General features: G+C 41.0%; 5 protein-coding genes across 5 annotated transcripts; all 5 read left to right on the forward strand.

Annotated features, from left to right (window-relative positions):
- The first annotated feature begins 419 nt into the window (after positions 1-419).
- Positions 420-3697, forward strand: LOC131884174 (REST corepressor 1-like). Its single transcript, XM_059231861.1, has 6 exons — positions 420-885; positions 961-1035; positions 1453-1853; positions 1921-2229; positions 2387-2606; positions 3157-3697. Exons 1-6 carry the CDS (start codon positions 435-437, stop codon positions 3462-3464), a joined length of 1764 nt encoding a protein of 587 aa, XP_059087844.1. The 5' UTR covers positions 420-434; the 3' UTR covers positions 3465-3697.
- A 4082-nt stretch (positions 3698-7779) lies between these two features.
- On the forward strand, positions 7780-9257 carry LOC131884175 (uncharacterized). The gene is made up of 2 exons (XM_059231863.1): positions 7780-8043; positions 8755-9257. The coding sequence occupies exons 1-2, from the start codon at positions 7874-7876 to the stop codon at positions 9170-9172; spliced, it is 588 nt and encodes a 195-aa protein (XP_059087846.1). The 5' UTR covers positions 7780-7873; the 3' UTR covers positions 9173-9257.
- Positions 9258-11879: 2622 nt separating this feature from the next.
- On the forward strand, positions 11880-12741 carry LOC131884176 (uncharacterized). The gene is made up of 2 exons (XM_059231864.1): positions 11880-12127; positions 12201-12741. Exons 1-2 carry the CDS (start codon positions 11949-11951, stop codon positions 12571-12573), a joined length of 552 nt encoding a protein of 183 aa, XP_059087847.1. The 5' UTR covers positions 11880-11948; the 3' UTR covers positions 12574-12741.
- A 1599-nt stretch (positions 12742-14340) lies between these two features.
- LOC131884177 (putative uncharacterized protein DDB_G0286901) lies at positions 14341-15268 on the forward strand. The gene is made up of 2 exons (XM_059231865.1): positions 14341-14619; positions 14690-15268. Exons 1-2 carry the CDS (start codon positions 14456-14458, stop codon positions 15096-15098), a joined length of 573 nt encoding a protein of 190 aa, XP_059087848.1. The 5' UTR covers positions 14341-14455; the 3' UTR covers positions 15099-15268.
- A 5870-nt stretch (positions 15269-21138) lies between these two features.
- LOC131884178 (pro-resilin-like) lies at positions 21139-21971 on the forward strand. The gene is made up of 3 exons (XM_059231866.1): positions 21139-21205; positions 21292-21450; positions 21515-21971. Exons 1-3 carry the CDS (start codon positions 21203-21205, stop codon positions 21812-21814), a joined length of 462 nt encoding a protein of 153 aa, XP_059087849.1. The 5' UTR covers positions 21139-21202; the 3' UTR covers positions 21815-21971.
- Positions 21972-25050: the final 3079 nt, after the last annotated feature.

Genomic DNA, 25050 nt, shown 5'->3' on the forward strand with positions numbered 1-25050 from the left:
GCTAGGTTCTCACAGGACTGCCATCCACCACTCACACCCGTCATTTTTTCGTCTATTTGACCGTCATTCTATAAAAATCCTCAGGTACTTCTATGTCTGCTTTGAGGGCTTAATCCAACTTCCAACGTCGTCAACGCAAAACTAGGCCCAATCCGGCCTAACAGCTCACTGGCACACAGAATGACCCCCAGAATATCCCCTTTTTGGTGCCAAACGCCTTCGGAAAATTTGGGGACACTGCGCGTAAGAGTTAGGCTAGGTTCTCACAGGACTGCCATCCACCACTCACACCCGTCATTTTTTCGTCTATTTGACCGTCATTCTATAAAAATCCTCAGGTACTTCTATGTCTGCTTTGAGGGCTTAATCCAACTTCCAACGTCGTCAACGCAAAACTAGGCCCAATCCGGCCTAACAGCTCACTGGCACACAGAATGACCCCCAGAATATCCCCTTTTTGGTGCCAAACGCCTTCGGAAAATTTGGGGACACTGCGCGTAACCGACGCCAAAACCTCCGAAGATTTTGTGTGGAGTCGGGTGGAGAAACCCCGTCCGGCTGTCCATCTACCCGCCACGCCCCACCACCCCACCCATCCAGCCTACCAGCCTGCCAGCATGGTCTACTTGGGCACCCCGGCCTCGGCCACCAACGGCACGGCCAACAAGAACTCGAACGGCACGCCCGCCCTGGCCTTGACCCCGGCCTCGGCCGCCGCCGCCGCCTCGGCTGCCGCGGCGGGTCATCTGTCGTCCACGGTGGACTTGTCCTCGCGGAGTCCGAGCCACAAAGACCAAGATTCGGCCTCGGACGATGAACGCGAAGGACGGATTCGCGTGGGCAAAGACTATCAGATCAACCCCACCAACTACATTCCAACGGAGGGTAATGGACGACAAACAGACATTTTCGAGGGGTTTAATCAGAACTAATTACCATCATTGGCCTGGGATGTTGCAGATCGGAAGATGGAACAATGTCCGGAAAGAGCGCTTTTGGTCTGGTCGCCTGCGCCTCAATTATCAGCCGGAAAATGTAAGATGATGTGCCCGGATATTGGTAATGCCAGTTTTAGTTTTACTGGCCCCACCTAAAAGCAGGACTGCCCATGAAATCATAGCGTGAAGCCGAACGGCATCAATGATATCTGGGCATGGCCCTAAGCATTGGATGTGATCGGAGTCATCAGGAGCTACAGGCCATTTTACATTATTGCTATTAGGAAAGATCCATTTAAGATATTAGATGATACCGATAAGGAGGGACTGAGATAGTTTTGGGGTCTATGGTTTTGGTCCGAGAATCTAGAGTGCTACCCTCTTCTAATTTTCCACGGCATGAAAACTGTTCAAGGCAATGTTAAGTGGCGGAATGTGGCTGACATGAAAGTTCCGGAGTTGCCATGGATGGCGTTGGGAAGAGACCTGATTAATCATCTGTCGTATTTTCCAGTGGATGAGTACATCCAAGTGGCCAAGGAGAAGTTCGGGTACAACGCCGAGCAAGCTTTGGGCATGTTGTTCTGGCACAAGCACGATTTGGACCGAGCTCTCCAGGATCTGGCCAATTTCACGCCCTTTCCCGACGAATGGTCCGTCGAGGACAAGGTCTTGTTCGAGCAGGCGTTCCAGTTCCACGGCAAATCGTTCCACCGGATCCGCCAAATGCTGCCCGACAAGACCATTGCCCAGTTAGTCAAGTACTACTACAGCTGGAAGAAGACGCGCACCCGCACCTCTCTCATGGATCGGCAGGCCCGCAAACTACAGGTCAACCGTGAATCGGCTGCGGCCGCCGCCACACCCGGAACAGACGAACCCGTGGCTGAATCCGACAACGACGAAGACAAAGAGGTAATTTGCCAGCCAAATGCCGTATCCATCGTCATTAACCCATGCCTGATCTTTTCGTCAACCACAGAGTCAGCAGAAACCGAAATGTTTCAATTGCGGCATTCTTTGTCACGTCACTCATCCGACGCCGAAAGGTCAAATGTGCGGCACCTGTCATCAGTACTACACTCGCACCGGCAAAGTCAGGCCCACGACGGGTCCGATCCGGAAGGATGGGACCAAATCCAAGCACTCCTTGTTCAAGAACAGCAACAAACCGCCTAAAGGCATGTACGTGAACCACGACGACCTCGTGGCCTTGGCCACTGGGCCTCATCCTCAAGGCGAGGCCCTGTTGAAGTCCATGGACCGAGAAATCGTCTCCTACAAACGAAACGTAAGTTCATCGTTTTTGATCCAAAAATGCGAAATGCGAAAATTCCATCCAACTTAATATGTCCATGGACACTTTTGTCGAGGACAAACCCGTTTGAGGCGGCAATACCTGTTTCTCTATGTAATGTGTGCAACGGAATACTACTCTCTCGCTTTAGGTGCAAAACAACAAGCAGAATTTGTCGGTCTTGCAAAGCCGCTCTCGTGGTTACGATGTGGCCCCGTATAGGATACCATCGAAAACGAAGGCTCCTGGTGACGATGCCGCCAGCTCTCCCACTGATACCGCTTCCACCGCCAACAACGATGCGCCCATATCACCCACTAGCACCATCAATGCCAAATGGACGAATGACGAGCTGAACCTGGGTGTACAAGGTAGAGCTCGTTTAGATGCTAATCTTTAGTGGTGTAATCATTTTAAATTCATCTGGACGGGCAACGTCCAAGAAAGACCCCCGTTTACTTTTAAGCGGAACGTTTTCCTTTTTCAAGCTTCATTTCTCGTCGTTTGAATCAACAAGTATTGAACGTTAGGGAATCTGTTTGGATTTGATGTCTGCGTTCTAGCAATATCCAAGATAGATGTTAACAAACGTTGAAACAAATCAGTTGCCCATCAGTTAGTCGATTATGGCATACAAATTCCTTGTCCATTCCCTTTCGTGAATTATTCTGAAAGTTTTCGTTGCCAAACATTGGCTTCTATAGTCACTTCTTTTGATGACTTTCTTTTGTTAAAAGCTAGGAAATATGCAGTTCATTTCAGGCCGGATATTGCTCTTCTTCGAATGAGCTCAATTGAAAGCCCAATATAGGACTAGATACGTAATTTAGCCTGGTAGCTTCCTTTCAAAAGAGAATTAGCAGAACGTAGAAACCCACCTGAGCAACTACCTTTACGTTGTTCGTTTTCCTCCGCTTCTAGGCATTCGCACCTTGGGCAAGAATTTAAAAGTGATTGCCGAAATCATCGGAACGAAAACCGAGTCTCACGTTCGGAGCTTCTTTGTGAACTACCGGCGACGTTACAATCTGGATGCCGCCCTCAAGGAGTATGAAGCCGTTAATGGCCCTTCGCCAGCGGATGAGGATGATAGCAACAGCAATAACTCGAGCGGTTCCAAAACCGCGGACCGGGAAACCAAGGAAAGCGCCTCAGATGCTAAAACCAATGGATTGGCGGTCAATTCGGCCACTGTTAATCCATCGGCTACACCTGCCACCTCTAATTAGTTGTTTGATTTCATCGCCAAGCGGGTGTTCCGGAGTGTATCTTTGGTAAACATATACACAAGTATAAAAAACATACGCAGATTAGTTGGAAGGCTCCGAACACCAAATTAGCCCTCTTCATTTGTCACGCCGAATATTTTTGGAATCGAAAGTACTCGTACTTGAAGAGAAGATACCATTGTATTCTACTTTGTCTAACAAGAAATAAAATAAACATCAAAGTTGAATAAGAATGTTTGGATGAACGAAAAGATTAATGATATTTATCCATTATCGCCTTTTATGAAAAAAGGGCAATTCCGGACAGGGTGGACAAGAAAATTCAAAATTGCAAACTTGTGCCACATGATAAGATTTAGGGATGGGTGAAAGGTAAGAAAAAAACGCCAAAAAGGTAGCACAAAAAGCTACAAGCACTACAAAAGGTAGCCGAACTTAGGCCATTTATTTAAACAAAACATGGTTGTGGCCAGTGCTAGTCGTGACAATGAGTTCAGCTAAAGAAAACTGAAATACGCAAGCAAACGGCAAACTTTCCATTAGGTGAAAATAAAGGCTTTCAACAAGCCGCCAAATTGAAATAGATGACAAAAAACAAATTTGTACAGTGCAGGTTGGCTAGGCATGTTGTTCACATTGGTTTGCTCCATAGAGTGACCCGAATTAGAGACACATTTAATGAAATTAAATATGGGGACGCTAGAGTTGGAGCGAGTTCTGACTAGTTTTAAACTTGTTGATAAAACTCACTCAACTAAGCAGGTGTTAGTGTCCCAAAATACTACTAATTATGAAAGGCTTTTGAAAACATTCAAGAGCAAGTTCTCATAAACTGACCTCGAAAAATAGTTCAAACCTGAAAATGAGTCTAGAGTTTATTTGCCTTTTTATCCCAAAAATATTTTGCGCCTAATTTCTCATTTTAATTTTGTTTAACCAATTTTTTTTTAAAGTTTGGTATAACTTGTGTAACTTCTTTTCTCTATTCTTATGACATTTTGTTTCCAGATTTTGTTTCTCTGTTTTAGAACATACATTGGACAATCAAAATATTCTTTTCCGTTTTGTTCCTTTTCTCGTAATAAGTCAAAATTAAGTTGTCGTTTATCCGCACCCTGAGTCTCACTACCTGAAAGATTAACATCCATGAGGAACATGCTGTAGTTCCGAGGGCTTTTAGGATCCTCCAAACAATTCGAGAATCTAGGCTAGTTCGAACAATGAAGTCCACTTCTCTTCTTTCTCGGGCTCCTTCATTGTTTAATCAACTTCCCTGTAATATTCGTAGGGAATACCTACGTAGGCCTTGGTGATCCGGTTGCATCTTTCAAGTCAGACTTTGACAAATTTTTAGATAGCATTCCAGATCAACCCTACATTCAAGGATTAGCTCGGTCTGCCAACTCAAATTCGATGGTAGACCAAAAATCATATAAAAATTGAAAGGTAATAAATAGACGAATTATAACCTTTCATTTTAATAGTACTAGGGATCACATTCCCTGTAGTGGCTCGAAAAGCCCGTGAAAAACCAAACCAAAAAATAAAAAATAAAAATTTGTTGTTGCACCATTACTGCATTTGTTGCTCTCAGCTGGGCCTTCAGTTTCATTGACTAAACTGCTACCTATCTATAATAGATATGACAGCCTGATGAAACGTTTCTTTTAACCTGTATTTGAGACATGCTTGCCAAAGTTTGTCATCCCAGGCATTATCAAAAAACAAAGGTGTTCCGTTTGCGGAATGGAGTTTGAAAACTCAAAACAAGAGCATTCTGGCAGTCTCCAAGTTTTATCATGTCGAGGAAGCATTGCTCAGAGCTCTTGATCATATTCGGGTGAACTACCAACCATCGAAATAAACAAACCTTCGTTATCACTGAGCGGAAATAAGTAGAGAAGTCCATGTTTTGGTGCTTCGAATTAGAGAAGCAATTTAAGACATGACACATTGCAAGCATTTTAGGTTCCTCGATAGTGTTTATTCCTTGAATTTTGAGCCACAAAACCCCTTTATCCCATATCCAGTAATGTACCATTTACTAATTGCTCACTTACTCCTCAATCCACATTCACCTTTAATCTTTGCATCATCTAACTTGTGATAATGGTCCTTTCAGGGTGAAGGTTAGAGCTTTAGTGAAATGAAGATACATGCACTTTAATCAAAGCAACGCGGGAAGATCACGACAACACTTATTGAAAAAAACCTTCATTTGAGCGTTTGAGTTCAAACTTCTCTTTTCTCGTTTATTCGGTTTGATTCGTCCGCCGCTGAGCGACTTCCTGTCCACTAAGTAAGTACCTCCCGATGAAAAACTCTAATTGTGTCAAACAAGCGAAACAAATTTGGTCTAAGATGATCCTGTTCAAAGTCAAGTCAGTCCGAGGTGCATTTGCAAAGCGAGTTCAAGTTTGCATATATTCCTTTGGATACACAGTGGTGTGTTTGATAGGATTGAGAACAGAAATCTACCCCAATATCCTATCCAGCCCAAGCAAAATTCAGTGGACAAAAGCACCCTTAAAAGTAACATGGACTAGGAAGAATCAGGAAAATACAATCATAACTGTGTGCAAAATTATCTTTGTTCTAACATAGACATATCATGATAAACAAAGAGTTGTAGCTCTTCAAAAGCTTTTATCTGGCACTCCACATGTGCTTCACTCCCAATTTGTCAACTCAATTAAAGGACCAACTCCTGAGCAGTGACATTTTGGTATGAAAAGACCTTGATTCAGAATAATTGACACCAAGAAAGCAAACTCGCTTTTCCGATTGCCGGGATTCAGCATGGGGTTATGCCGACAAAATCTTATCTCTCGGGTATTTCTGTTGGCTTTGAAGAGGTGTACCATCAGACTTGATTGGTGTATTTAGGTGCTCACTAAAAAAATGAAGCAATTAATTTTCTTTGCATTCCATTCAAAACTTTATTTCCGAGTCGGCTCAACTGGAAGGTAAAAAATTAGATATTATTTTCCCTTGCATTGGAAGACAATCTCAAGAAAAGAGGTGACATTTCTGATAAGTATGCACCTTATTTACGTCAATCAAGTTTTTACTTATTTCAGCTGTTTCTGGTGGGTTGCGGGGTAGTTCCGGGACGAGTCCGGATAAGAGATTTTAACTCGAGTTTCCAAAAAAAGGAAGATCGGAGGTCTTTTTAAAGGGCCTCTAATGAAGCCTTCTCAAAATTCTTCTTGGGATTCCTTTACACTAGGCTTTTATTTTCTATTCATTCATCAATACAGGTTAGTTTGATTTGTACTTTAGGTTTAAACTACTTTTGTTTAACCTAAAGCACATAACTAATGGCGTATTTTTGAAACAAGCTAATTTCAGCAACTACCTAGAAAGATTGACTTGAACCTAGCTGTCAAATTTCCTGGTTGTTTTTTTGTTGGCAAACCAGATTACAGGGCTGCCACAAAGTACGCCGGCACTTAGAAATACAAATAGTTCTAAAACCATATGAGAGACATTCATCAAACTTTTTTATGATGATGTTTGAACTATCATAAACCTTAATTATTAGTAAAATTATACATTTGGCCTCCTTTTGCACGAACAATTTGACTGATACGTTTTGAAACTCCATTCACTGTGGCACGCTAGGCTGCCACAAAGTACGCCGGCAATTAGAAATACAAATAACTCAAAAAAAAAAAATTTGATGCATGCATCAAACTTTTTGTGGTGATGTTAGAACTGCCATTAACCTTTCTTGTTTGTAAATGTTTTCATTTGACCTCCTTTTGCACGGACAATTTGTCTGATACGTTTTGAAACTTCCATTCACTGTGGCAACCACAGCTTTAATGGTGATATTTCCCAGGCAGCCTTTATTCCTCTTTCGAGTGCCTCCACATTTTTATATGATCTTTAGGAGCGCTTTTCCTTCAAAAATTTGAGGCCAATCCAACTTGCCAATTTGAGCCACGGTGGGTTTACAAGTACTGAAACTTATCGCCGGCGAACTTTGTAGCAACCCTTTATATCAAGCAAAACGACCCATGTGACTTTTCTGCCGAGAATTCGTGAAAAAATGAACCAAATGATATGAAAGGAGTTTGCCGACTTTTGTTGGTTCTCGGGATTGATAACATTCCCACGTTCAGAAAACTGTGGGCTGCCATTTTTGTCTAACCATTTTGTACTCGCTCTCATTGCAGATAAAGGTGGTATTCCCGCACACCAAACTTGCATAGGTTTGTCTACTAAGCTGTTCAGGTAGGTTCATGGAAATTCCAGTTATCGATTTTTTCAAGAATAAATCCCACTCCCCATTACCTTAGCCAATATATTTGGAGAGCATTCAGTTTGAAAGCCAATCCTAAAGCGTTCACTTGTTGAAAACCTGACTGATACATAGACTGAAAAAACAAATCAATTGATCGACCATGAATTCCGCAGTTCTCGGTTGCTTTGCTCTGGCCCTGCTTCAAATATGCCAAGCCCAAGATGTGGAAATTGTGGCGAAAGCCCCATCCAATCTCATCAATTGCGGTTGTCAATGCGATCCTTATACTTGGAGAGATTCTTATGGCAACGTCCAAGGCAATTGTCGAACGTAAGATATTATCTTTTATACAATTGTTTTTTGTGCATATTCCCGTCTTTTTGCCCTCCCTACGTGCAGTGCATCTTGCATCTACATAGGTATATCTTCTTAGTACTTAAAAGGTTCAGTAACAAATGAAAGGAAAGGGGCTTTTGAACTCAAAATAAAATAAAAATGGGTTGTTTTTGTCTACATTCATTTCTAAGAACGTTGTTGATCAAAGAGTTTAAGAAAAAGACAAATAGGGTTAAAAAATATCAATATCTAAACTGTTTCCAAAGGAACGGGAATGCACTTCATTACCTCGTCAATAAGTAAACGTCAATTTTATAACTTCATCACTCCGAATCAAGCAAAGAAGGGTAGAATATTCCAGCAAATTTTATACTCCCTTTGCCATAATATCATTAGGCACAGACTTCATGTCAAAGTAATAAATGACAATTAACGTCACACTCGAACTTTTCAAATCCAGTGTCAATGTGTCAAGTTACGCCATCGAGTCAGATTAAGATCAGAACCAGATGAAAGAAGCACATCTCCGTCCAATTCGCCAAGTACGACATCACTTGCATAACTACATACAAGTTTTGGCCATCTTTTTTTTTCTTTCTCCATCGCTCCTAATTCAAACCATGAATGAACATTTGAACAACTTGTAGACGTGTTCACAACCATTTTTCAGCAATATATATTGCAATTCCAAATTTACTCTTACAGACCAGATGGCACAAAAGCTCTGTGGTGTTACGTCCCAAGGGGATTCTCGAGCTGCGATGATCTGCGGCTATCCCGGAACCGTGTGGATTTCACGGGCAATCGCCGTCAATGGAGCTATGAGGCGTGTTCCACGCCCGCTTTGACCAGTCCCGTTTGTCGCGGATTCAGCTCTGGAGGCAACTATGTTGGCCCTCAAAGTCCCTCTCGTCCCAATAGGAACAACAGAAGGAACAACCGGAGGAAAAATCAAGGAGTGGGACGACCCAATAGTGGTTATGCCTCAGGTGGCAGTGGCAATGTGAGAGGATCCGGAAACGTTGGTGGCGGAGGATTGAACCTGGCTGACTTGCTCAAACCAAGAAGTGAGGGTCTGGATCCAGGGAAAACGACTGAAGAAGTGAAGTTTGAATTCCAATGAAATCAATCACAACCCAACAAATGCGATTGAGATCTATGTCTAGGGAGGAATTACGGAGCAGATAATAAATGATATCAATTAGGCATATTGCTGTTGTTCGATTTTTTGTTTGTATACATTGGTAATGGTTAATGAGACAAAGGTACATGCTGGTTAGTTGGTCTCAAGTGCATTCTAATTTGCGTTGTTTATATAATGGCTTCAACAACGTTGTTTTTTGGCTGATTATGACGCAACGTTCGTTACCCTGTATCGACAACGTATCGTAAGATACACACGCTCACCTTCCTTCATCGTGAATTGCAAAGGAAAGGGTCGCCTGCTAAACAATTCTTCCGTTCGTTGCTCTTCAAGGTTAGGGTCGAAAAAGTAGGTTGTCGCTGGACAAAGGAGCTTCTCGAAAGGACTTTTGGATTCAACGGAAACAAATTACGCACATGGGAGTTGCCTTCAGAACAGATATAACTGACGTTTACACGAATGGTGTTGTTGTTGTTTTTTTACGTACTGAATTGGTGCTCTATTGGTGGAAGAGCATATAGCCCTAAAGTACATCTCGTGATACGATGCAATGTCGAGATGCGATTGATAAGCTCTCCCCCAAAAGTGTCTTTGATGAAGCATTCAAAAAATGTCTTTGCGTGAGTCATGGGGTTGATAACTCGAGAGCACGAGAACGTCTCAGAGAATACGTAGACACACACGTTATGGACGTGATTAAGAATTACACTAGAGATTCTTTCAACCTCTTGCTTCCGCTGAGTGGCATACAAAGCACCCTCGAATTACAGTTCTCTTGCCTAATCATTCATGCTTGTATATGTGAGTGTATTTAAGTTGTTTCTAGCGTCATCATTGATCATTCTTCATACAGTTCATACACATCTGTTTATTGCATTTTCAGGAAGCAGTTCTGTTCATCTTTAGACAGTGTTCGGCATTTTGGAAAACCCTGTATTTGAACACTTTGGGCATGGGTGCAAGATATTGTCATGCTTCATTGCTTGCCCTTTTTGTGCTCATATTTGAGAGTCCGTAACTTTTAACCATGATGTTAGGCTAAGCTCAAAATTTTCATCGCTTTCTCAGTCTAAAAGAGCTCAGCTCGTGTTAAGGGAATTGTTTTCTACTAAGCGGAATAAAACCCAACCATTCAAACCCTACCGTTTTCTTCTACTGGTGATACTTGCTTTGGCTAGGACAAATCTCTTACTTCGCAATAGCTAAATATCTTCTTTCACCTCTCCGCCGTAACTGCATAAACGAAGTAAAATTTTCAAATTGTGAGGTACGTAGATATTTAAAATAAAACGATTAGGAATTATCGAAGAAGGTTTTGCTCAAAAATTGCGAGAGGTTAAAAATAACTTTACACCTCAATCGAACGGCTAAGTCAAAAGTCATGCCCCTCAAAGCTCACTACATAAGTGTGCAAAATAAATAAGGAAGCCAACACTCTCCTAATGATTTCTTTCGCCTGTGCCCTGTAATGTACAACTCTTTGGGAGGTCATAAGTTTGATCCAATAGTTCAATCAAGCTGAAAATTAACGCACATTCCTGTTAATATTCTAGTACTTCATGAATCAACTACACCCAAATAGCGAGTTCTCTTTACCGTCACGAAGGCACTGATAACCAATGTGCAAATTATATGTATGCTACATTTCGGTGTCTTTAGAAAAACTTCGTTATGGAAATTGTGCAAGACCTTTGTTGTTAAAAATATTCTTTTTTGCCAAATAAAGCACAATCTAAAAACAGATTGCGCATTCATCGGGACAGACCATTGGAGAATGCGCTGCAAGTTAGAATTGACATGATATTTGCATTTCGTTAAAAAAAGGGTTCTTTTCTGCCAAAGGACGAAATATTTTCAAAATATTACCCATAACAAAAAAAATCCATCCGCACTTCACAGTGCTATGGTTTTCCCAATACAAGAGTCCAAATGGTCGAAGCGCATTATATTGAAAGGCGATTTGAGCTAACGCTCGATCGTCTTTTCCGTCTCAATCCAAGACCAATGTCGGGATCCTCACCATATTCCTTGGTACTTTATACAAAATACCTGGAATGATTCTTAACCAGGGGTTTTCCCTTCTTCTTTGCACTACATAAATGAACAGTAGAGTCCTTTCCCATCCCAGCACAACCATGTCAAGTTCTGGAGCGAACGTTTTGAGACGAACAGACAAAGACAAGGTGGAGAGGGTCGTAAATAGTAGCTGGGCGGTAGCACCTATTGCACGTGACTTGGTAGACCAAGATCTTTCGGCGGCGTTCTTTAGAGTGCTACGTATGTACAGTGTATCAATATACCTATACTCAAACCTGGCTAGATCAGGGTGCATCGCCATGATTTGAACATGCATTGAACTTTCGACCGCTTTGTGAGACTACACATGTAGCTGGACAGGAATAGGGAACCGACCATCAATGAGCTTCTCGTTTTTGTACTCTAGAGCTAGATGGGTACTCAAAAGAACCAAGGTTTTCTTAGTCGTGGGTTGTTGTATCAAATACTCTTGTAAAGCTTCGCAGACATCGCCAACCATGGTTACGACTGACTCCATGTGTCCGAGCATCTTTGGTTCTATCCAGTTGGGAATGCCCCGACTTAGACTTAACAAAGGGAAAAGATGAGGGGAGAAAACCTCGACATCCACTCACGAAAGGAGGGGGGTCACCTATAAAAACTGTGGACTCAGACTCCCAAGACATCATTTCAAAACCAACCTGCTCATAGCTACCAGCCAGTCTTAAACAGTCACACAATGAAAGTGCTTTGCATTATCTCAGCCATTTTGGCCATGAGTGCCTTGACTCGTACCCAAGAGGCGTCCAAGGATGGAATCATCCAAAAGGCTCCATCCAACGTGGTCAACTGCAATTGCCAATGTGATAACTACACTTATACCAACCACAAAGGGCAGATCCAGGGCAACTGCAAATCGTAAGTATTGAGACCACGGGTGAAATGCTATTTTCATTCCTGTACTCACCTTGAAATCCTCTCATTCATATAGAGCTGATCAGACCTATGGCCTTTGGTGCTATGTGGACCGTCAGGATGACTGTTCCGACATTCGTTATTCCCGGGACCGTGTGGATTCTTATGGCAATAAGCGAAAGTGGTCTTATCAAGCGTGTTCCACTCCTGCCTTGAACAGCTACGAGTGCCGAAATGGAAACTACGGCAATGGCAACACCAGTGGAGGTGGCCGAAGACCCAACCGACCCAACCGACCCAACCGAAGACCCAATAACAACCGCCCGGGAAACCAGGGGTTAGGCAATACTGGATCCCTTGGAGAACTCCTCGGTCTTGGAGTTCGTGATGGAGCTGCCAATGCGGAGGCCCCCAAAAAGGCCAACACTGATGGGCTCCAGTTCCAATAAATGTGACGACGCTCAGTTTTTATGTTTAAAAATTGTTTGTTTTTGTGTTGTCTCCACCTAAAAAGGATGAAATCCCTGTTTTAGATAAATGTGATATGCACAAATGATTTGCGCAAAATTGTGGACCACTCGAGGCCAAATAAATGGTTTTTTTTTTTTTAAGTTTAAGCCATTTGACTTGTTTTTCGACTGACAATAACGGGCTGAGGCCTTATCGTGTTATCATTACTCTAAGGCCAATTTAGTTAGTAAACTTTTTTGAATGATTGATAGCTTTTTGAACATTTGCATTGATATTCTAGCTATTTAGCCACCTTTGATGTAAGGATTTGATTGAAAGTGGAAATTTTCCTTTGATACTGCTGAATTCACCATTATGTAAACAACAACAGCAAAATTTGAGTCTGCTTTGTAGTTCTATTAGCCAATTTTCATTTTCTTTGACGGATGTTTGAACTCGGTTCATTAGTAAATACGAAAGTTCATTTGCTGAAAAAAATAGACGTTAACTCGCTCATGACGATTGAACCTAATCGTGAGTGGCATGACAAACTTTGACGTTATGGCAAATGAAAATGAAGAAAACGTCATTTGTTACCCTGAATTGATCATCAATCGATAATTCATAATGGATTCGTTTTCCCTGATGTAATTTTTGTTCAGTGAATTAGCAAACTCATGCTCATTTGTTGTCCTTCATACCATATTATTACCGCCGCAAGATATCTTCCCCGATAACTTCTGTTTTTAAAAGTCACAACACTACTTATTATTCATATGGATTTGATCAAAGTACATCTGTCTTTTGATCGTAAAGAACTGAAAGATTCAGTAATCAATGATATAGTAATGGCATATCTTTGATATTGTTGTTAGGTCTCATTTCTTGCGCTAAATCAAACAAAGTATTCCTCGGAAGGCAAAGTAGTCCATTGCTCTATTATTTTTAGTCATAAAAATGCCAACCTGAAATGAGCATCACATTAGATGTACATTCGAATATTTTGGCAAATCATTTTCAAAGATCGTCAAATTAAAACATCAAGTCTGAAACAAACACCGGAGTCAATTTTTGGGTTACTTTCAATGACAACCCGTGCGATGTAGAGAAGACCGGCAAAACATAATGCGAGAATAAATCACAAACACTTTCCGTCAGATTTCGGGTCAATAAAAAGCACGTCCATGTTGAAGAGTTTTTTAATTCTAAAATTCGAAAAAAATAAAGCTTTTATTTAGAAGTTACTTTTTTATTATAATTGGTTATTTTTGTAAATCAATATGATACAACAAGATCGGGAATTGTGAACCAATCGAAACACAATTTAAAATAATTTGGAGTTGAAAGAAAATCATTTTATCCGGGAAAAGAAAGGAGACATTGTTTTGGGCATTTGGTGTGATTTTTCCTGGTTTCTCGGTCACTTCAACAAGCCAAGCACTTACTTTAACACTCGTTTCCGAAACGAAAGACGCAATTGAGCTTATAAGATACCCTTCCCAAACCCAGGATGTGTACCCTACTCGCGTAATGTTTCGTATTCTCCACTACCTGGAAGCACAAACCAGCCCCTGATGGTGGAATATCGTCTACCTTGACTGTTACGTGTATACATACACTACACGTTGGGAAGATTCTTGGTTCTATCGACTGGGGAATGCCCCGAGTTTGTCTGCACAATGGAAAGAACCCAGCAGAGAAAACCTGGATAGGTACACACGTACAAACCTTGCACAAGCGCACACAAAACCAAAACACCTATAAATACCTGCGACCCAAAACAATTTGACATCATTTACCAAGCTACCTTTTCCCAGCTCACTTACCTTGAGATACATTCTCCATCCATTGTCAAACCAATACATCTGCAATCATCTGAACATGAAAGTTTTGTGCGTTGTGTCTGCCATTGTGGCCATGAGTGCCTTGACTCAGGCCCAAAAAATCGTCCAAAAGGCTCCTTCCAACCTTGTCAACTGCAACTGCCAATGTGATAATTACACCTATACCAACCACAGAGGAGAGATCCAAGGCAACTGCAAATCGTAAGTGATTGAATAACAGAGTCCAAAAGTTAAGTTTCGGAGTGTTCACATGAACCATTTCGCCCTACAGTGCCGATCAGACCTATGGCCTTTGGTGCTATGTGGACCGTCATGATGATTGTGCCGATATCCGCTATTCGCAAAACCGCCGAGATTCATACGGTAATAGGCGAAAGTGGTCCTACCAAGCCTGCTCTACCCCTGCTAAGAACAGCTACCAATGCCGAAACAACAATTTTGGAAACAACTTTGGCAACAACAACAACTTCAACAATGGCAATCGCCGACCTGGAAACAATCGCCGACCTGGAAACAACCGACGACCTGGAAACAATCGACGTCCCGGTAATAACATCCAGAACTTGAACAGACCCGGTGCTCTTGGTCAACTCCTCGGTCTTGGTGTTCGTGATGGTGCTGCTGGTGGCGATAATGTCAACGATGTTCCCGCCAATACTGGCGGAATTCAATTCCAATAAGTCTTGAAGTGGAATGTACTTCAATTCAGTATTGCTCAGCTTTTCAGACCCATTCTCACTGAATTGGCTGATACAAAGTGAATGTTACCTTGTCACAAAACGTCATACCAACAAAATTTATCGTGCTCAAGTTGAATCAACGATGTACAATAAATAAGTTTTAAGTTTTATACGAAGGCCTTACTGAATACCATTAGCCTCCACAATCTGCAGCCTCTACCACGTTGACGACTTTGGGAGTAACTTTTACGCATTACTTTCTGAAGGTTTGTTACTTCAAGGAAATTGGTTGTAGTAGTTATAGGAGCCTTTATCTCCAACGTCAACCTTGTCAGCCACTCCAAACAAAATGTGGAAGAGTCACGCTAGATAGCTAAATAAACTACTCGTGACAAGCTATGAACTCAAAAAGTGATCCATTACCCCACATATTATTTATACATATAACATCAAAATGTTTTGTCAAAAGCAACTCAAAAGCAAAATCGTAAGCTAGATCATGATGGTAGAGCAATGAACTCTGACATTCAGAACGTAAACCATTTTTCGTTTCGAGGAGGAAGCCAGTTACTCGCGCAACCTCAACAGTCTGGCGCAAAAGCTAACGGGGTAATAGAAAACAGCCTGATCTAGAAGAAATTGAAAAAGTTTCAGTTGGGGGCGACCTTTCTACTTTTTAAAGCAATGATCAGGTAACTTTAATTTCTTTATTGAATAACTAGTTCATGCCTTTCCTGACCAAATTTTGAAAAGAAGCATCTACTCGAAAGACAAAAAATTATTTGCCCTCTTCTGAGGTCAAAGAAATAAGCTATTGGAACATACAAAAAAAAATGATAACGAAATCGAGCGCAGCATTGAAGTAGATCAGTTGTTACACCTTGTGAGTCGTCGAACATTACCAAAACTTATCAAACAGATACATTTCTTTCTTATTGATATTCATTATCGCACTATTCCTGATTGCTATAAAGACTACATACAGAGACCAGGTCGCAGTGCTTTGAACTTTTTATATCTAACACTGCTTCTCAGTGTGTATCCTCCGCCAGGTTTGCAAATGGGTTTGAGACACTCAGGATCCCTTCATTCGATTGGTTTCGCCTTCCCCCATTGCTGACTTGATCTTTTGTATTTCTAAAAGAATCCATGTTCCCAAAATGTTCCACCAAACCCGAGTTATTTGGTACTTGAAGGTGGTCATCATTTATCCCGAGCCAATTGTGGGAAACAATATCATGTTTCCGACTTTTCACGTTGCTTGCCTTGTTTGGTTAATTAACATGTTTTGCATTTTTCATCGCGTTGACTCAAAAAGTTGATTTTTTTTAAATGATTATTCCCCTTTTGCTTGTAAAAATGAGGGTTGAAAAACAGTATGATGAACAAGTACCTCTTTTAACCATTGCAATACTCTTACTTTCTATTGTTTTCAATGACTCTTTCCTAAACGTCGTGATGATGTCGCTTTTAAAATAACCTTGCAAGACAACATCTCTTCACCCTTCAAATTCAAATTGTTTTAATACAGGACCAAAAGAAGTTAATGATGCCTTATGTGTGCCCCAGCGCGTTGCTATTCTCTCTAGCAAAAGCATTCAAAATTTTCCAAGCTTCTCTTTCGCTTTTGGCTCCCTTCACATTTAGGGTGAAAAATTATATCTAGTTTACAGAGTTCGTAGAATAGAATGGTTATAACGAAAGAGGTTTTTTTTTTGTTGTTCACCTACTTTTTTGCTTATCGCCATTTTTTGGTCCTTTCTGTTGCATTCTTGAGCCCATATTTTGACAATTTTCATTGCAATTTTTTGAACAGCCCTTGTAATCACTAGAGAGTGGGAATATCTTACACTTTTCGAGCTAAATATTCATTTTCGTAAAGGCTATATATTTTCTTTTTCCTGAGCCTCGCACATAAAAGAGCAAGGGGCAGTTCGATTAGTTTTCAGTGACCATTTTGAATAACCAGATCCAATTTAAGGTACGAAAGGTATGTCTTCAAAAGCATCAATGAGCTTTGTCCCAACCCAGGATTTAGGGTCAATTGTAGCGACCGTAGTGATTTAACTTACGTTTTGAGGGTACCTTCACGCCCTCGGGAATCCAGGCTAGTTCGAACAATGAAGTCCACATCTCTTCTTTCTCGGGATCCTTCATTGTTTAATTTGCTTCCCTCTGATATTCGCTGGGCTTATGTAGGCGTTGATCCAGTAGCAGGATTTAAGTCAGACTTGGACAAATTTTTAGATAGCATTCCAGATCAACCCTACATTCAAGGACTAGCTCAGTCTGCCAACTCAAATTCGTTGGTAAACCAAATATCATATAAAGATTGAAACAGACGAATGATAACCTTTCATTTTAATAGTATTGGGGATTGCATTACATTATATTAGAATAGACCGTGAAAAACCAAACCAAGAAATAATGATTAAAGATTAATTTTAAAAGTCAGGAAGACTTTTAGAAAATTAGATTTCATCTTTTCTTTACTTCATTATGTCCATATTGTCCAAGACTTTAAATCTAATGAACAATAATGGAATTTTTAAGAATCGGCTTTTTCTCAAAATGATAAGTTTCAAATGCCGATCAGTTTAAAGTCCTCCTCTCTTCTTTCTAGCGATCCTTCAATGTTCAATTTGCTTCCCTCAAATATTTGTAAATGTTATCATTGAACCGAATTGGTGGTAAGCAGGAAACGAACAGACTTTATATGGAAACCAAATTTTTTTCTGCAAATATTTTTTTTGTTCCCAAAATAGAACTGAAAGACAAAGAATAAAAACCTCTTTTTAACAAAGTAAAATGTAGGAGTAAGTTATCCAATTTTGTCGTTTACATCTTCATTTAGAACCCGAACAGGTTCCTGATTAATTTGCATTGAAACATTGCAAGATGTTCCTAAGTTTCCGGTAAAAAGAGGAAAATATTTATATGATAATTTGTATTTAGAATAGTATATCACCAAACCTTCCAGTAATTGCCATACTTTTAGCTCCAATCATATTTGAGTTAGTGCTCCCTACCGTATTATTTATCCCAAAGAAGGTAGTTTCATAAAATATACCCCAAGAGTAAGTAATTGTTCATACGATTTAAAGCTTTGTAATGTCTTTGTCTCTCCAAATTGCTCCGTTTTCTGGGCACATCCAGCTTTGTTTAAGTATTTCATTTTTGTCTGGCCATGACATTTCTATTTTAGCCCACTCTATACCATTGCTTTATCTTTTATTAAAATATCAAATTAGAATGTTAGCTTGGCGAGAAAAAACATCTCATGGCTTGACATGTCACACCTCCTTTGGAAATGCTACTAGGTATATCTGCAGTGACCAAGAAGTCCTAGTTTGAAACAAGAGTTTGAGCTATTTGCATGAATCTAGGAAACGAATTGAAGTCTAAGATCAAGCTGTTGTTGTTATTATAACTATCAAAAAGTAGGCAATTGAACATTATTGTTAGAATCGAATCTAACTGTGTATCTTTCGTATACCTAAGTGGTGAACAGGGTCATCATTGGGATTGAGATATTTTTGTAAACGACTTTAAAGGACCAATTTTGCAATTCAAGAGCCAAATCATTCCAACTTTGGATTCTAATGTGGCGTGACAAGAAAATGATTCAGTTACAATTGACTCGATTGAACTTGACAGTAAAACAAAGTTATTCGGTGTTTCCCGAAAGCAAATTTGCTTCAGCCGAAATTAAACCTCATTAGCTTGTAATGGAGGTGAAAGAATGTGTCCAAGTATAAGACTTAAAAATGCATCCAAACGACAAATTGGCTGAATTACGTCGCCTAATTTGAAATTGACTTCCACCTCAGAGATCCTTCTTTCCATACCTTCATGAAACAATATTTGGAAACATGGTCCGATATCGAACAGCATTCCATGAAACATAACGTGAGAAGACAAGGAAAATTCGCCGAACACAGCGTCTAGTTGTCAAGAGACGAACAACAATACGAATCGTAAAATCCGGAAATTGGTCGAGCTCTATTAGTTTGGCGATTAGTGCAGTCACATACTTACGAGAAACTCTCAAGTTTGTCTCATCAGATTGACCATTGTCATCCCTCCCCACCGTTCTTCTCGGAAGGCCATCGTCATCAACCGAGGATAAAACCAAAACATTATCTCTGGCATTCCCAATGATCTTGAAAAAATCTTCCACTAGCTTGTGAACGAAAAAGTTCTTGCCATATATTACCGCAATTTGCACAAGCGCACCCACGGCTGAAAAACTGGCACCATGAGGATAATTTAGATCATTTCCTGTATTGTTGACAATTCGTGGAGCTCTGGAAACGCCGCATATGATATCCGAGAATTTGGTTTGTGGATCGATATTCGCATCTTGAACAAACCTCCACACAAATCCTGCGAATTTCTCAGACCGAACAAACGAATGGATGAATGAATGATACACGAATATTGTAGACACACATGAAAGAAGCATGGAACGGAACACCTTAACTTTGTTTTACCATTTACCGAATGGAAAATGCCCTCACACAAAAGTATGGATGGGAGAAAGATGAAAGAGAACGAAAACAGAAAAGACACAAAGATAGACAACACTGTCAGAACTATAAAGAGCCTCTTGAAGGTTGATGAACCACGAAACAAAAGCCAGATTCTCAGCCCAAATTGATGGATAAAACCATGCTGACACATGAGGAATCACGCTGATTTATATCAGATCCTTCAAAGAGGGAAGATATACTTGTATGTAGAAAAAACCTAGCAACACTTCAATTAGGAAACCATGGGCTCTTGCCCTGTTTGAAGCATTATATGATAAATTTCTCAAACAGCAAAGTATTTTCAATACCTGGCATTAAAGTTGAAAGTCCCAAAATAGACTGACTTTGGTTTTTATTAATCATCAATATCGTATTCAAGGAACTTTACTTCAACCGAACTATCTTCAAAATCTGCTTTAAGCAACTTGAAATATACTATCATTATTATAATTATCTTTATTGCGAAAGAATGATCTCGATCAAAATAAATGTAGTTTGTTCGACTAACCAAAACGTAGTCATCAATCTTGGTTATAACCTTTGTGAAGCAGAAAGCAAAAGTCAATCCAATCAGGACTTAGATTTCAAAAGAAAAAACACACGCAAAAATCAAACTCTAAGTCAATGGCTGTTTCCATGACATCAAATACATGATGACATATCTCAAGTTTAGATACAGCTTCTAGGTATCCTTTGAGAGGGCCTATATTATCTGTAAGTATGAGTTTATAAATATAGGTGAAGTTATACTAAATTTGCATAGTTTTTGTTCGTAGTTTTCTTTTAATTGTTTCCTGTCATTCTTAAATAAAAAACGATAGACGAGCTAGCTCTTACTGAAAAAGAAACAAGGGCCATCTTCTGCAGTCGTTTGATTAACGTGAGAACAAGCCGAAAGCCAATAAATTGACAAACAACTCGACATTCTCTCAATACAAGTAAATGAAGAGCAACGGGTTCAAAAAGATCACTAATTTTTCACGGCCCCTATGCAATAAAACTAGTTCCAACTAAAAAAAATACCTATCAAATACATTTTACCTTTGTCAAAACGGTCGAGGTTTCACGCCAATCCCAAAGATAGTTAGTTGAAAGGCAAAAAAGTGTTGACCTCACATTGTTCAATCATCCTCATACGGTCTTATGAGATCGAATATTGCCTCCCATGTCAGCGAAAATCCCTAGGACCAATGCAAAAAAGTACGCAAGTCGTGGTTGAAAACAGTGGGAGTATGAATGCACCCTTCCCCCCCTCCCTTGTTCTTGTCCTCTTGTTGAAGTAGAAATGCTGATTTTTTTCGAGAAAAAGCAACGATTGATCGTGCATTGGGATGCTGGTGGTCGTATCTGCCTTGCACGTATGGATGTACGAGTAGTAGGCGTTCGTTCGTCGCAAAGTCCTTCCCCTTGAGGAGGGCCACGTGCGAGAATTTTGCGTCAATTTTCGGATTCGCACCACCAACGCGTACTATATAAATGCTAATAGCGGCATCAAATCCAGCATCAATCTCGTGTTGAGCATTCATTCATCCATTCGATCATTCAGATTCTCTGACTTGAACTTGAACCACCATGGTTAGTTTGTTCGTGTTGACCTAAGTGGGATTCCCTTGGTCCAAAGTGATCCATCCAAAGAGCGGCCTTTTCTATTCTCGTTCCAGAACTCCTTCGCGACCGCTGTTTTTCTGTCAAGTCTGGCTGTGGCCTTTGGACAAGGCTTGAGCCAATATGGGAGCGGTGGGAGCCAACCCAGCAACCAATACTCCAACGGAGGTGGCAGCGGATCTGGATCTGGTAGCTTTGGTGGTGGATCTCACCAGGTTCGTGTCCTTTAGCCAACCTTTTTTTTCTTGGCCCATGGTAGTTCATGTCTTTCTATCACAGGGAATGCCTTACGCCTATACCTATGAGGTGAACGCCCCCGAATACGGCAATGAATACGGCCACCAAGAGCAATCTGACGGTCAAATTGTCCGAGGCAGTTACAGGGTGGCTCTTCCCGATGGACGGATTCAAACCGTGTCATACACTGCGGATCACGAGAATGGCTACCAAGCAACTGTGGAATATCAAGGAGAGGCATCCTTCCCCGATCAACCCAGCCGACCCAGTGGAGGCAACCAAGGATCCTACTCTCCAGCTCGACCTTCATCCAGCCTTCCCCGATACAGTTCCAGAAAGTAAATGTCGAGACGGCCTTCCCTGGACCCTATGATGCCATCCTGTCCCGTGAAATTATTTATTGATAATTAATATTGAATCCGATGATGTTTTCATGAGCTTTAAGCTGCGCTTTTAGCCTTGAGAGTCAAATTATTCTTGGGAATTAAAATCACTTTTACATGCAATAACATACGGCCTCAACACCAGCGTACGTTGAAACTACGATGGAGATTTGGGTAGCGTGTTTCAGCATCCCTCTGGAACGACAGTTGGTTCCACGTACGTTTCAATTGATTGTTTTTATGCTTGGTTTAGTGCACCTAATAGTATGTCATGCTAGGTCTCACCAAACTTGAAGAGACTTTCAAGGTTTTTCCCAGAAGCATCATTATCATACCAGGTGCGCCATATTGTCATCTACATATTGATTTTAATGGACTTAATGAAGTAGAACTCATTCATAATGAGTTGTAAAACTTAACACATAAAATTAAAGTTGGAAGGCATATATCTAAAAATTATGTTTCTCAAAAAAACACCTTTGACGGCCATGCAAAGCTTGAGACCTGGGACACATTTGGTGAAAATCTTGTTGATGAACCCATCGTTCATGGTAGCTCAGGCCTCACCAAATGAAGCCTTCAGCTCGCACACATTGCCGTGGTTGGTGGCACATGCCTCGATCTCCACAAGCCCCCAGGTGCTAAAATCCAAGGGATTCAGGTTGGGCCTGCTTGGGGGCCAAACCAATTTCGACCAGAATTCTCTGGAGCCCAATCTTTGTTCAAGGTAGGCCTGGATGGGGAGAATACCCTGGTGGCGCCATGGAGCTTATTGATACTATAACCCGAGGTGCAGTGGATGCCAAAACTATTGGAAATTTTGATGGCCGTCACACTTTTGCCAAGTTTGGCTACAACCCTCTTTCTTAGTGCTTGAATATTGAGGAGGCTTTGTTGTCTATTTTTAAATCTAGAACAACAATATGCTCGAAAATGGTCGGTAATGATCACATGCAAGCTATGTCTAAAAAAGGAAAATTAGCCAGACCTCCCATTTTTGGGGCCTCAAACAAAGCTAGACGAATATGGGGACGTTTAGGCAAGCTCTGGCAGGTTCGTTTGTTTGCTGGTACCAGTGTCAGTGATGCAATTTTGGAGCTTCAAACACGTTTTTGAAAAGCTGACCCTTCTTTCATATTGACATATGAGGAAAGGTCACCTTCGTTAAAACTAGTTTGAAACGTCAATTTTGCATCACTGACATTGGCAGGCAAGTTTGTTTGCTGGGACCAGCGCTTGCCTAAATGTCCGAATGGTGCACCCTGTAACGGTATAATGCATCTAAGGAGTAGTAGACCAAGGCATTTTACTATCGGTTCTCGAACAACTTACTTGGGAAAAGGAAAATGTACCTCAATACTCAGGAAAGTTATGCTCCCTCCTTTTAGTTACAAAAAATGGTTAAAGCCAATTAGTTTTTTGACCAGAATAAAGGGCAGGGCAGTTGGCTCAAGATGAGTCATCAGAGAAAGAGTATTCTAACGATCCACGGTCCGCACGAAGAGGGAATTTGACTGGTAAGAAGATCTTGTGAGGGGTTTATGGACCTCTCGTTTTATTACAACAAACAAGGCGAACCTTCCCATAAACCACTGAAAATTATGGACGTATCTCGATGACCAAGACTTGTCATCGGGGCTGCGCAATTAGTCTTGTCATGTTTCAGGTTCGTCCTGTCCATTGCTTTCTTGAATCTCAAAAAAACGCAATTTTCAACACATGCCTGGCAGCCCTGATATCTTGACTAACAAATCGGACCAAAGTTCCCACAGACAGCCTATAGGTAATTGCGGCTGAACTGGCTTTGTGTTATGACTAGTCTCGGTCGAGGTACGTCCATAATTTTCAGTGGTCTGTGACGTTGTCAACGTGTCACTGATCATTCGTATCACATCCCACGTGCTATAGAGATTCATGACCAAGTTGTTACCAATGAATATTTGTAGAGATTAACCAGGTCAGTATCGATTCTCCCATGTTGAAACGAAGACAGATCCTACAAGTGGAACGGATCCAGATGTTCCAGATGTAGTAGACTCCAAAGAATTAGCTTGACTGGTCACGTGGGCACAGAGGCTCGAGAGGTACAGTTTTCATTCCTGAAGGATTCCACGGTCTTTTTCTTGTTCCACCTGGGATGTTGGGCAACCACCAAGGATGTGAATAGGGCTGACTTTTTTACTCTTACAATTGCATTAAGTTTTGCTTTTGATGGCATTGAAGATCATCCTTTCACCTTAAATTCAACCCTTACTTCCAAAGATTTTTCCCGTGCGAACATCAAATAAACTTTCGTAACCTGAACCCTCGGACCATTCCTTACATTTAAAAATTTGTGACTTCACGCTCCTTGGTATTTGTTTTAAAACGTATAAGATTTGTGAGTTGCTTTTCCAGAGAGTACACTACCTCCTTGTCTTTCTTTTATTCTTTCAAGTTGAAAACGGTGTCTATGACTTCACGCTTCACTTCACAACCTTCCCAAAAGGGAGCTCGTTAATATCGCTTTCATTCTGTGTCGGCCTAGCATCACGGAGACAGACTTTTTTAATTGAATTGATGTGATTTAACACTAACAAGAAACCTGGATGGTCTTTTAGACGTAACAAGGAACGGCAAGTTCAAGTAAGGGCGGCTTTACACTACGATGGTAAACCAGGATTGAATCCGGTTTGAGGATGAAAGCAGGACTAGTGCTGGGGCAAGTCCAGACTCGAGTCCGAGTTCTTTCTAAAAGACTCAAGTCCATATTTGTGGAAAAAATTGCATTCTGTAGTGTAAATTTCCCGATATGAGTCTCTTTGTTGAACTTGAGTACAGTGAAAGAATTGATTCCTCTGCCGAACTCGCCCCAGCACTAGTCCCACATCAATGTTTTCTCGTACTTGATGCGTTGCATCTTGGATCAGGTCAAGTTCCCCTCTTCTCTGAAGTTAGCTCTTGTTGTTCCAATTTTCAAACTATAGGCCGGTATCTCTCACTTCGAATTTTGCGAAGGTGTTTGAGAAGATCATGAAGTTCAAACTTGTTGAATTTCTTGATATTCATGAAGTCCTTCCCCCTAGCCAGCATGGGTTATAGATTATATAGAGCAGGTTATTGAGGGGCTAAAGAGCCATGAATCAGTTGATGTAGTTTATCTCGACTTTGCCAAGGCCTTTGACAAGGTAGATCATGGTCTTTTAGTTAACAGGC

Source organism: Tigriopus californicus, chromosome 7 (assembly GCF_007210705.1).
Source record: "Tigriopus californicus strain San Diego chromosome 7, Tcal_SD_v2.1, whole genome shotgun sequence".
NCBI classification, from domain to species: Eukaryota; Metazoa; Arthropoda; class Copepoda; order Harpacticoida; family Harpacticidae; genus Tigriopus; species Tigriopus californicus.

Bases quoted from the DNA above. Each gene is read 5' to 3' on its own strand.
- LOC131884177 (XM_059231865.1), top strand. From the start codon at position 14,456: ATGAAAGTTTTGTGCGTTGTGTCTGCCATTGTGGCCATGAGTGCCTTG. The intron at 14,620-14,689 runs GTAAGTGATTGA...TTCGCCCTACAG, and splicing joins ATCCAAGGCAACTGCAAATC to TGCCGATCAGACCTATGGCC.
- LOC131884176 (XM_059231864.1), top strand. From the start codon at position 11,949: ATGAAAGTGCTTTGCATTATCTCAGCCATTTTGGCCATGAGTGCCTTG. The intron at 12,128-12,200 runs GTAAGTATTGAG...TCATTCATATAG, and splicing joins ATCCAGGGCAACTGCAAATC to AGCTGATCAGACCTATGGCC.
- LOC131884174 (XM_059231861.1), top strand. From the start codon at position 435: ATGACCCCCAGAATATCCCCTTTTTGGTGCCAAACGCCTTCGGAAAAT. The intron at 886-960 runs GTAATGGACGAC...GGGATGTTGCAG, and splicing joins CAACTACATTCCAACGGAGG to ATCGGAAGATGGAACAATGT. The intron at 1,036-1,452 runs GTAAGATGATGT...CGTATTTTCCAG, and splicing joins TCAATTATCAGCCGGAAAAT to TGGATGAGTACATCCAAGTG.
- LOC131884175 (XM_059231863.1), top strand. From the start codon at position 7,874: ATGAATTCCGCAGTTCTCGGTTGCTTTGCTCTGGCCCTGCTTCAAATA. The intron at 8,044-8,754 runs GTAAGATATTAT...TTACTCTTACAG, and splicing joins GTCCAAGGCAATTGTCGAAC to ACCAGATGGCACAAAAGCTC.
- LOC131884178 (XM_059231866.1), top strand. The intron at 21,451-21,514 runs GTTCGTGTCCTT...TTTCTATCACAG, and splicing joins TTGGTGGTGGATCTCACCAG to GGAATGCCTTACGCCTATAC.